The 12,724-nt window shown below is 43.8% G+C and overlaps 1 protein-coding gene across 9 annotated transcripts in view; it reads right to left on the bottom strand.

Annotated features, from left to right (window-relative positions):
• Positions 1–12,724, bottom strand: part of Synrg (synergin gamma) — a 73,339-nt gene that overhangs the window by 1,213 nt on the left and 59,402 nt on the right. For 6 of the 9 annotated variants that reach the window (XM_048366779.1, XM_048366782.1, XM_048366784.1 and 3 more), the window contains 3 exons: positions 10,328–10,476; positions 1,513–1,623; positions 1,128–1,163 (listed from right to left, as the gene is read on the bottom strand). In XM_048366779.1, the coding sequence (XP_048222736.1) occupies positions 1,128–1,163; positions 1,513–1,623; positions 10,328–10,476 (296 nt within the window). The remainder of the gene's footprint in view (positions 1–1,127; positions 1,164–1,512; positions 1,624–10,327; positions 10,477–12,724) is intronic. The other 3 variants (XM_048366781.1, XM_048366788.1, XM_048366787.1) reach the window with 1 other exon arrangement.

Genomic DNA, 12,724 nt, shown 5'->3' with positions numbered 1-12,724 from the left:
CAAAACCCTATAAAAATAGCTAAAGCAAAAAGGACTAGAGGTGTGGCTCAAGTAGTAGAGCACCAGCCTAGCAAGCTCAAGGAAGCCTTGAGTTCATCCCCAATAATACAAAAAAAAAAAGTAAGAATAAGATAAAAAGTAAAGCCAAGTATCGTGTTCCTAGCTATCGGACAAAAAGTCCATGAGAACCTATCTCAGCTGATGGTGGGGGTCTGTCATCCCAGCTACCTGGGGGGCTAAGATGGGAGGATTGTGGTTCAGGGCCAGCCTGGGAAAATATGCCCATGAAATTCCAAAGAATGTTTACTGAAAAAGCTGGCCAGGTGTTCCTGTCATCCCAGCTGCAGCAGGAAACAAACAGGATGACTGTGGTTCCGGTCATCCCAGGGAAAGAGCGAAACCCTGCCTCAAAAATAACCAGAGAAAAAAGGGCTAGAGGAGTAGCTCAAGTGGTAGAGTGCCTGCCTCGCAACCCTAAGACCCTGAGTTCAACCTCCAGTGCCACAAGTAATTAAATAGCCAAGAGCTGTGGATAACTCTCATCCCTCACTGTGCTGAAGGCTGCTATCTACTATCACATACCATTCCTCCAATTTCTGTGACTGGCTCCAGTCTATAATATAAATAAATTATAAGGCGGGAAACAATTACAACAACTCTTAGGATCTAGTGCTATTGGGAGTTAACAAGTCAATCAACACCATGGCCCCATTATCTGCAGCTTCAGTTGCTACAGTTAGTCAGGTAACGTCCTGCGGTTTGTGTTCTAGAACATTACAGGTTAAGACATCAAGCTCGGAACCCTAAAGGATTTGCTTTTGTCTATGATGGGCTAAATCCTGAAGACCTCTGATCTCATTCTGTATCACTAGTGTCTTCCAGAAGCTGCTCATTCTGTTTCTGAGGTCACGGCAGAGAAAGAACTGTAACACCAGAAGCAATGATGAGAAACAAGCAAGCAGACAAGACAGACATGTTAGTGGATCCAATCTAATGTTAGGGGACAAGAATGAGTCAGTGGAGGATTCATGATTGGAACGGTCCAGGATGACAACAGAATCATCTGTTTGCTTTCCACACTCAAAATTAAGATGGAGACGCTAAGAAAACGTGTAACCAATTCATACTTTTTTAGGATGTCCTTCAGCAGGCTTCTCTTCTTTCTGAAATAATGTTGAAATCATAGGTCAAAAAAAAAAAAGTTACCAAGAACAGGGCTTCTTGCTTCAAATAAATTCTCATGGAGTTTTAACCTTTCTCTCTTATCCCTGTGCTCAGGGTCCTACAGGCACAGCACAAAGCACTTAGGAAGGGCAGAATCACACCCAGAGCTCAGCAGCTCCCCAAGGCCTCCTAGAAAGACTGAATCTGTTGTGCACCATTCTGGCCATTCTCGGGTCCCCACCTGTAGTCACAAACCTTGCAGTGTTGAGTGGGCTTCACTTGGGGTTGTTCCCCAAGTCGTGCTAAGGATGCACTTAGTCATCTGCTGAGGGAATGGCTGTGACTTACCCGGCTCCTTGAGTCCACGTTTAAGAGGCACACCCCACAAGCAAGTTCCTGAGCATTTTTAATCCCAGGCCGCAGCATACAGGAGGAAAAATCCAGCGAATTTTCATCGGGCTGTGAGGATGAGAGGTACACAGTTAAGGACCAGCATTCCAGGGCTGCTGGTTTTACTCCCTCAATATTCAGCAGGTCTGGGAGCAAATTAAGTCAGTGGCACAATACAATAGCTTAATTTTGTATATGTTTGCCAAGTACTTGCTATGTGCTATGTGGTAACACACAATTACACATGTGGTACTGACAGGAAATAGAAATAAGGGCCCATACTTTACGTGGACAAGGATCTATGAAGCTGGGGGCCTGGATTGTCCTTATGGATACTGAGGCAACCCAGGATAATGACAAAATTCTCTCTAAGGTAATGGCTACATTTCCTATGGCTACTCTAGATTGATCCACTAGGGGTAACCAAAATGCTATGGGTAACAAAGCAAAGAACTATGGTTTGTATTTTTCTTCCTAAGGGATAGAGAAAAGCTTCCTCTTAAAAATTATGTGGATTATGTAGGATGCTTCTCCATCCCTTTCTAATTTGAAATAACAAATCATAAAGTAGCTCCACAAACTTTCTTTAACCACAGCTAGGGCAGGGAAATGTGATTCAATTCTGTACAAGGGGGCTCTGACCTCCGTGATGGAAGTAAATGCATACCACCATATTAGCTTAGTCCAAGGGTAATTATATTTTCCCTCTCTTTTTCACTGTAGTTGTAGAACTCTGGTCATATGCAAAAGAGGCTGGTACTACCCTAGTCCTAGCTTTCTCCCTCAGTTATTGGTAGGACTCTCAGAGCTATAGGACATGTGCTCTGGAAATGACAAAATATTCTGATTATTTGCTTTGAGAAATAAACTAACAACCTTTTCAAAGAGATCAGAAACATAGTATCACCTCTGTAATCTACATCACAGGCATTCATGTCACTGATCAGGACTATGTGAGAAATAATTCGAATACAAAAAAACCAGAATCATGAAATCAGTAAATTAATAAGCCTTCAAATATGTATTTACCAAAGGCATAATGAGGGCAAATGAAAATCCTCAGAGTGCATAAATTATTCTGTGATCAAATTAATCTTTCAAATGATAAAAATTACTCAGTACACATGGGTAAGCTGGGGATTATTGTAATGTACAGTGGCAGTTTGACACCAATCATTGGCTACAACTGTATCACCATTTATACCTTCTACAGATTATTGCAAAGTCACCATCGATTTTAATTGGCAAGTGTTTTATGTATTTAGTAAAGATATTTATATTAAACACCATGTGCTTACACAAATGAAGTCCCATAGTCAGATGGAGCTACATAATCTCAAATCTTGAGCCAGTAATAAACTGGTAAAATAGTATTCAAGAAAATCATTATTAAGAAAGAGTTTGGTGGTACGTTAGTGTTTTTAAAAACAACACTCACATTGTTCTTTCCTAGACAAATGGTAGCATGGGTCTTCTCTGCCCCCTTAAATTAGGCATAACTAGGTAAATTGCTATGAAACTGGCTGTGTGCTCTAAATCACATGCATCACAGCTGAAAGGACGCCTTTAACACCAATGTGCCATCTGTCATGTTGCCTTGACCTTCCCCTGGTAGCCAACTACATTCAACACAATATAGGTTCTGTCAACTCAGATCAACAAGGGAAAAGGGTACAGTATAGAGCCATTCTGACTTGAGATGCACCTACAGTATGAGCAAGAAAGCCAGCTGAACTGTTGTATAATGCTAAGATTAGAGAGAATGTTTGTTACCACCACCTAACTTCATCTAGCATGCCAGATATAAAGAGTGACCTAGACACCAGTTCCACAAGCAATCCTAGACTTTCCCTATTTGGTTGGTTACAATGTTTTGCATAATACTCTGAAACTGCTTTTGAAACAAATTAGCACAAACTCTCTTAGAGGGCTGGGAGTAGGGCCTAGTGCTTGCCTCCTACACATGAAGCTCTCGGTTGGATTCCCCAGCACCACATATATAGAAAACGGCCAGAGGGGGCGCTGTGGCTTAAGTGGCAGAGTGCTAGCCTTGAGCAAGAAGAGGCCAGGGACAGTGCTCAGGCCCTGAGTCCAAGGGCCAGGACTGGCCAAAAAAAAAAACAACAACAACAAAAAACAACAACCCCCCCCCCCAAAAAAAAACCTCTCTTAGAGCTCAGAAGTTGAAATGAATTGATGGCAAGGCCGCAATCCCCCTTCTCCTCCCTCTCTCTTCATATCACTCTTGTTCATTCTGACCCTCCTGCCTTGTTCTTATAAGGAGGCTTGTGATGACCCTGGGCACCTGTACAATCCCATGTTATTTCTCCAACTGAAAACTCTTAACAATCCCATTGGCAGGATTCTTACTATCATAGGAGGCAAAAGACTTGCAGGTTACTAGACATGGGCACCTTTGGGAAGGTCATTATTCGGACTAATGCCTTCAGTCAAATGCAGAGAAATGGTAAAGGGATTGTCTCTAAAACTGACAAATGAGGTTGGGAATGTGGTTTAGTGGTAGAGTGCTTGCTAAGCATGCATGAGGCCCTGGGTTCGATTCCTCAGTACCATATAAACAAAATAATAATAAAACTGACAAATGAGAAAAAATGCTATAATTAAAAATAAATATAGCAGGGCACTGGTGGTTCATGCCTGCCATTTTAGCTACTCAAGCGGCTGAGATCTGAGGATTGAAGTCATTGAAAGTCATCCTGAGCAAAGTCCATGAGACTCTTATCTCCAATTTATCACCAACAAGCTGAAAATGTAACTGTGGTTCAAGTGGTAGAATGCCAGCCTTGAGCAAAAATATCTCAGGGACAGTGCCCTGACAGGCCCTAAGTTCAAGCAAAAGGATCAGCATGTGCTCATGCACATGCACACACATGCACACACACACACACACACACACACACACACACACACGCAAAAGCCACAGCAATAGGAAATAAATGCTCTGATATTCACTGCTTTTTCACAATGAAAGGAATCAGAAAATAATTTGTATGACATTGAAAGTAACAATGGAATCAAAGAACCTGTGGGATATCCAGCTGGCTGGGTCTCAGGAAAAGCAGTCCTTTCTGTTAGATTTTATAACACAAATATTGATTAGGTTTCCCTCTACTCCTTTTTCCCCCTCCCAAACTGAACTCTTTCTTTGTTTCAAATCTTCTGAACTTCAATCCATACCCAGGAGATAAAGGCTTAGGTAACAATTTACTCAGGGGGAGGACCATCAGAGTGTCCCATCTTATACAATAGACTTTTCCCCTAGAGAGCAGGCTCCTTCAGGGTCTTTGTGCTCAGAGGAAGCCATGCTTCTTCCACAAGAGGGGGTTTCATGCCACAGACAATGGACAGGTTAGTGGGAAAGAGCTGCATAAAACCGCTTTGCCTGTGTAACATCTAACTCAAGTAAATACTAAGAGACCTCAACTTGGAGTTTAGGACTGTGTACCTTTCTCTTCTCCATCCAAGCATTCCTACTGTGATGCATACTGCAACTGGAGCTTTCTTCCTGGAGAAAAATAATGGGGTGTGTGTGTGTGTGTGTGTGTGTGTGTGTGTGGTGTGTGTGTGTGTGTGTGTGTGTGTGCATGCATGTGTACAGGCCACGTACTGATTGTTAAGCACACACTCTACTGAGTTCCCTTCCAGCCCCCATGCAGCCATGCAGACACTGTTTAAAGGGAACAGTCTCAGGGACTGAGGAAAGAACAAGCTGTTTCAGGACCAAATAACTAAAAATAACATAGTGGGGGGAAGAGTGGATTTTAAAACAATGATGTAGATTCAGATGCCAGATCTGTCAATTTGGGTCAAGTCTTATTTCCTCTGAGTCCCTGATTTCTTCAGTTGTAAAAAACAAAGAATATATTGCTGACCTCACAGGGTTGTTACTGAATTAAATGAGAATGAATAGAAAGAAGAGAGCACGAAGCCTAGCAGGTGCTAAGTGCAAAACAAATGGAAACTGTCATTACTGGCAGGAGTCACATACTGAAGTCAAGGACCCTCACATAGCAATGTGGTCCATTCAGGATATATTTACCTACAATGAAGTGATGGGATGAAGAGGTCAAAGCTTCCTATACAACCTCAGTGAGGCCTCTCTGTAGGAACCAGCTTCCTGCTATGGGCTTCTAGTCCACAGTCACTGGTTTATACAGTTTTGTTACAACTCAATCACACAGGTGTTGGATTGTATGTCATTTATCTCTATGTAGGTATTCTGATCTGTTGTGTTAAATAGCAGAGGCTTCTTTAGGACAAGCCATATCTTTGTTTCTTTGTTTTTTTGTTGCCAGTCCTGGGGCGTGGACTCAGGGCTTGAGCACTGTCCCTGACTTCTTTTTGCTCAAGGCTAGCACTCTGCTACTTGAGCCACAGCACCACTTCTGGCTGTTTTCTATATATGTGGTGCTAGGGAATCGAACCCAGGGCTTCATGTATACAAGTCAAGAACGCTTGCTCCTAGGCCATATTCCAAGCCCCGACAAGCCATATCTTATACTTCTTTTTCTCCCCCAGTCCTAGGGCTTGAACTCAGGGCCAGAGCACTGTCCCTGTCTTCTTTTTGCTCAAGGCTAGCTAGCACTCTGCCACTTGAGCCACAGCACCACTTGTGGCCTTTTCTGTTTATGTGGTGCTGAGGAATCGAACCCAGGGCTTCATGCATGCTAGGCAAGCACTCTACTGCTAAGCCACATTTCCAGCCCCCATACCTTATACTTCTGTGGAATATACACTTCTCTTCATTCAGGCAGTATGCAATTCAAGTTTGTTTTATAGACTTGAGTGAAGATCTATCTGCTTGTCAAGAAGAAATGAATGCTACAATACAGAAAAACAGCTGAACAGATTGACTATTTTTCAGTCACAGTTAACAAGGTGAAAAGCAATTGTAATTGGAAGAACAGAAGTAATTTAGAGATGTGAATATACAGTGGTGTTCATGTACAATTTTCAGTGCATTCTACCACTGTAGGGTTGCAGGTAACTAATCTCTGAACCCTCACTTTTTTTTGACCCTTTTTTTTTTTGACAGTCCTAGGACTTGAACTCAGAGCCTGGGCACTGTCAGGGCTAGCACTCTACCTCTTGAGCCACAGCACTACTTCTGGCCTTTTCTCTGTATGTGGTGCTGAGGAATCGAATCCAGAGTTTCATGCATGCTAGGCAAGCGATCTACCACTAAGCCACCTTCCCAGCCAATGTCTTCTTTTTAAATTTTTTTTTGCTGCTCTTGAGGTTTGAAGTTTGGGCCTAGGTGCTGTCCCTGAGCTCCTTTTGCTCAAGGTTAGCACTCTACCACTTGAGTCACATCACCACTTCCAGCTTTGTCTGTGATTTAATTGGGGATAGGAGTCTCACATATGACAGGCGCTAGTGGCTCATGTCTGTACTCCTAGATACTCAGGAGGCTGAGATCTGAGGATCAAGGTTTGAAGCCAGCCCGGGCAGAAAAGTCCCCATAAGGTCTTATATCCAATTAGCCACTCAAAAACATGAAGTAAAGTTGTGGCTCAAAGTGGTAGAGTGCTAGCCTTGAGCAAAAAATGGTCAGAGAGAGCACCAAGGCCTTGGGTTCAAGCCTCACAACTCACAACAACAACAAAAAACTTAGGCAAATCACTCTGCACCATGTGGACACAAATGTTAGAAATGGATATTATAATGGACATCTGGAATGCCCAGCAGCCTCTCTTTCACCTCATATTTGGTCACACTAATGAGCTATAGCCACCTGATGGGAATAGAGGCAAGACTTCCCAAGCTAATGCAACAGGCTTTTTTCAGATAAAATCAGATTCCAAGGTTTCTTTAGCCAAAGGTCTGAGCAAAGTCAGGTGCCAGGACTCATACCTGTAATACTAGCAATTCAGGAGGGTGAGATCTGAGGATCATGGTTCAGAACCAGCCTGGACAGGTTAATTTTCAATTAACCACTAAAAAGCCAGAAGTGAAGCTGTGGCTCAAAGTGGTAAAGCACTAACTTTGAGCAAAAGAGCTCAGGGACAGTGCCTAGGCCCTTAGTTCAAGCCCCACAACTGACAAAAGAAAAAGGAAGGAAGGAAGGAAGGAAGGAAGGAAGGAAGAAAGGAAGGAAGGAAGGAAGGAAGGAAGGAAGGAAGGAAGGAAGGAAGGAAGGAAGGAAGGAAGGAAGGAAGGAAGGAAAGAAAAAAGAAAATTTTATATGTCTTGATAAGTGCTGAGGGGTCATGCTTATAGTCGTACCTACTCATAAGGGTGAGACCAGGGGATTGAGGTTTGAAGCTAGTTGGGGCAAATATATCTATGACTCTTAATCTTGAGCTAACCAGCAAAAACCAGAATTGTAGGTGGTTCAAGCAGTAGAGTGCCAGCTGTAATTAAAAAACTGAATGAGAGCTCAAGACCCTGAGCTGAAGCTCCAGTAAAAAGTTGCAGGCCTGCTTTTTAAATTTTGAAGCTTAGGGCTGGAAATATGGCCTACTGGTAGAGTGCTTGCCTTGTATACATGAAGCCCTAGGTTTGATTTCTTAGCACCACATACATAGAAAGAGCCATGAAAGGGCACTGTGGCTCAAGTGGTAGAGTGCTAGCCTTGAGAAAAAAGAAGCCAGGGACAATGCTCAGGCCCTGATTTCAAAAAATTTTAAGACAAAAATATTAAAAAGTTCCATTGAACTTTGTGCTAGATTGCTAATAAAGAAACAAAGGACACTACCCTACTTTAAAAAAATTGGTAAGTTAAGAGGAAAGAGGTAAATAAACACAATTTCAATAAGCACAGTAAATGCTATGACAAGTGAGAGAGAAAAATGCTGAGCACACACAGGAAGAGTAGGTGAGTTGGGTTGAAGGCTGATTAAGACTGAGGGACTTTGCCTCTTGGAGAAAGTGATGCAGGTCCCAGAAGGAAAGTAGCCTAGCAAAGGGAAGTCCGGCAGTCAGTGACAGGAAAAGTCTATACTTTAAGTTATAAAGTCTGAACTTGGCCAGGCACAGTGGCACATTCCTGTAGTCTCAGCACTCAGTAAGCTGAGACAGAAGGATGGAGAGAGCTTGAAGCCAACCTCAGTTAAATGACAAGAACTCTTAAAAAAATGAAAAGTTTAAATTTAATCCTGACGACCACAGAGAACCAATTATAGGATTTTAAATGAGATTTAAATGACATGATTGCATTTTATTTATTTTTTGTCCATTGTGGGACTTGAACTCGGGGCCTGGGTGATGTCCTGGAGTTCTTTTCGCTCAAAACTAGTGCTCTACCACTTGAACAGCTCCACTCCCCAGATTTGCATTTTAGGAAGAATAGTCTACAGAGGTACACAGAAGAGACTTGATAGTGGGGGGAAAAGCAGACCCAGGTCTAGGGCGTAGCTCCTTGGCAGAGCACTTGCTGAGCATTGGTGAGATCCTAGGTTCAATCTGCAGCATAGAAACAACAAAAAAAGAAACCTATAACCCTAGTTGTGAGGGCAGAAGTTCAGAAGTGAAAAGAACCTGAATGAATTAATTCTTAAAAGAATTGCCAGGTGCTGGCGACACATGCCTATAATCCTAGCTACTCAGCAGGCTGAGATCTGAGGATCATGGTTCAAAGCCAGCCTTTGCAGGAAAGTCCATGAGACTCTTATCTCTAATTAACCACCAGAAAACTGGAAGTAGAGCTGTGGCTCATAGTGGTAGAGATCTAGCCTTGAGCAAAAGAGCTCAGAGAGAGTGCCAAGGCCTGAGGTTCAAGCCCCAAGACTGACAAAGAAAGAACGAAAAGAAAAGGGGGAAAAAAGTCAAGTCTATTTTCATTATATCTTCTAACTACTGTTAATATGTAGAATGCTGTGAATTTTTGCCAAATTCAGTACATTTGACCTCTTGAAATCAGATTTGTAGAGAATTTTATATTGCCAAATAGACATTTTAACTCTCCAAAGGTCTACACTCCATTTACTACTATATTGGTCAGTTTTCTTGAAATAATTATCTAAGCTGTATGATTTCGGGTCATAAATTTAAAAATGGTTCAAAAGAATGAAATAAAATTGGGAAATTATTTAAATTCTTTAAGAATTTAATATCACAAAGCAGAAGCAATGTAACAACAGTGGGAAGATTTACTCTTTGAGGTAGGTTGTTGGGACTGCTGCATATCCAGCTGCTTATATCAGAGCAGTGAGAACTGCTTCCTACCAGAGTTGCAGTCCTGCTGAGATGGGTCATGTAGTTAAGTGTAAGAAAGCAAAGAAAGAACAGTATTTATTCCAGATGTGAAAAGAATATAAATTTCTGACTATGAAAAAGGATATCATTGTGATTAATAGGTATGGATATACAAACATACAAATTCTGCCTAATAAAATGTAAAGGAGGAGAAAAACAACTGGTAAAAGTAACTTCACTGACAACCTCTCTTTAGGAAATTTACTAGAGGGAAAGAAAGAAGGCACCTCATTTCCTGGTGGGCTTCTGGGAAGGCATTAGAGCTGTGCCTGTTTGAGCAGGGGAAGAGGAACTCAAATCAATGCTTTTTTTCTTTTAACTTGTATGCATGTTGAAGGATGTAGCATGAATGTGCTATACGCTTACTATCCAAGTTTGGTGGGTTTTAGAAGCTACCCAAAAGCCAGCCTAGAACTGTCATCATGCTCCTCTAACCAAACAGGATCCCAGAAGTACCTTCATCCTCCAACAGGTGCCATCATAGGAATGTAGCCCCAGCTTTACAATTTAGGTTTCCAGAAAGAAAAAACACTGCTGCAGTGTTTAACGTGCTTACTGTGAGAGTGGCAAGTGACATGAAGCCGATTAGGTTATTCCAGACTTTATCAATGTCTTTCAGTAGCTGCTGGAGTTTTTCACTGCACACAGCGGTGGCTTTGATCCCCAGCTCCACACGCTTGGTTACGCGGTATACTTCTACCACTCCTGCCGAGTGAAAGGACAGAAGTTAGGTGCTGGAGTATGCAGAGGGAAGAGCAAGACTAAGCAACTTAGTTACTTGATGGTATCTCAGTTAGAAGGAAATAGTAGTAACAGGACAGAGGTGAACATACCTATTCTTTGGGGTCAGCACATCTCTCAGTGCTACCATATGACCTTTAGTTAACAGCACAGACTCTAGGACTATGATGCCTGGGTTCAAATCTTACTAGGTTCTATTTCTTACTAGCCAGGTAAGTCATAGAAATCTCCTTTGGAGCAAAAAAGAAAAACCGAAAACCTACACGGAGCCGGAGATTCACCGGGGCACCCTCCCCCCACCAGCCGACCCTGGCCCAAACAGGGTCAGGCTGGGAAAGGGGAACCCGGCGATCGGCAGACAGGCTGCCAGGAGCGCAGAATTCATATAGGGGGAGACCCCACGGACACAAGGCAGGGTGCGGACCAAGACACACCGGCAGCGACGAGAAGTTCGGGTCCACACCGGGTTCGGACAAGGGAACCCAGTGCGGCAGAAATCGGGAACCAGGGAAGCCACCACGACACTTAGCCAACCCCTGGAGGGCCAACAGCTGCGCGGGACACACACACAAAGCAGCAAAAGTGAGTGCCCTCCCTCCCCCCTCCCCCACTCCTGAGGGAACAAAGAACCCACAAATCAGGCGGGGAAGCTCCCATCAGGCGCTGGGAAGTCAGTTTAGCAGGGGAAGGGCTCAGCAGCACCAACACCCCACAGGTTCCTGAACTGGCAGAACCGGCCCCGCCCCCTTCCCAACAGGGGCCGGGAGACAGCCGGTTGTGCAAACCCCATCTGAGGCGCCTGGACCTCGCAGACTCTTACAACTAAAACCACAGGCGCTGGTGGGCAATACCAGCCCAGCAGGGTCACTTGAGCCTGATCACGTCCCCCCTCCTCACAGAGGAGGTGAGGTCTGAAGGTGCCAAGCCACACCCGGACAGTCGATCCCACTGGGCCCCACACGTACCCCCCCCCCAACGGACTCGTGGGAGGGCGCAAGCACAACCCAACAACCCAGGACTTGCTCTGGGAGGCATATCCCGCCGAAGTGCCTGTTGCACTGGACGCACAGCGCACAGGAGGGCGGGGCCCCCGGCGACAGCGCCCGCTCTGGTAGGCGTACCCTGCACTGGTGGGCGGGGACACAGCGACAGCACCTGCGGCCGTAGACACGTCTACACAGGAGGGAGGGAGGAGCTACAAACCAAACCTGAGAAGCCATCCAGATCTCCAGATGCGCAAATCACAAAGAAACATAACTCAGTTCATCAAAGGGCAAGCCAACTCGCCAGCTCCAAAAAGCAGCACGACTGAAGAGGAGATGGAGACTAAAAAAGCAAATGAGGCCATGTTAACAGGAATGATCGAAAGCGTCAGAAATGAAATCAGAAAACAATTCCGGGAATTTAGAGCGGAAATCTGGAAGGACACCCAGGAAGCCAAGAAAGAAATGGAAGCAAAACTGGATACAATGCAAACCTGCTTTAAAGAAATGGAAGCAAAAATGGATACAATGCAAGCTGCCTTTAAAGAAAATCTCCACATCCTAAGAATTGAAATGCATGAAAAAATAGATTTAAAATACAACTCTTTAAAGGAAGAAATCTCCACGATCAGAGCTGATATGACAACCATAAATAGCTCTCTGACATCCATAAACTCCGCAATTGAAACCATGACACAAAGAGTAGACCATATAGAATCCAGAATCTCTCGCCTGGACGATGAAGCAGCTGACAACAACCAGAAAATGACCACACTCCAAGAAAAGGTGAAGCTTCAGGGAAGACTAATCCAGGAACTAATGGACAAAGACAAGAGATATAATCTGCGCATAATTGGAATAGAAGAAGGAGCCGAATACCAGAGCAGAGGGCTTAATCATGTTCTCAATAAAGTTATTGCAGAAAACTTCCCCAATCTCACAGGGGACCCCATCCAGGTAACCGAAGCCTATAGGACACCTGGCAGGCCAGACCCCAGGAAAGTCACCCCAAGGCACATAATATTCAAGACTACAGACCTCAAGATTAAAGAGCAAATTCTGAATTCAGCCAAAGCGAAGAAGGAAACTTTTTTCAATGGGAAGAGGATTCGAATAACATCCGACTTATCCACACAAACTTACCAAGCTCGAAGCGAGTGGAAGAACACCATCCAAGTACTCCAGAATAACAATTTACAACCTCGGATCAAATATCCAGCGAAATTGGA

This window comes from Perognathus longimembris, chromosome 17 (assembly GCF_023159225.1).
Source record: "Perognathus longimembris pacificus isolate PPM17 chromosome 17, ASM2315922v1, whole genome shotgun sequence".
Taxonomy (NCBI): domain Eukaryota; kingdom Metazoa; phylum Chordata; class Mammalia; order Rodentia; family Heteromyidae; genus Perognathus; species Perognathus longimembris.
The sequence above is the reverse complement of the archived record's forward strand: the minus strand, read 5'-3'. Positions and strand labels throughout refer to the sequence as shown.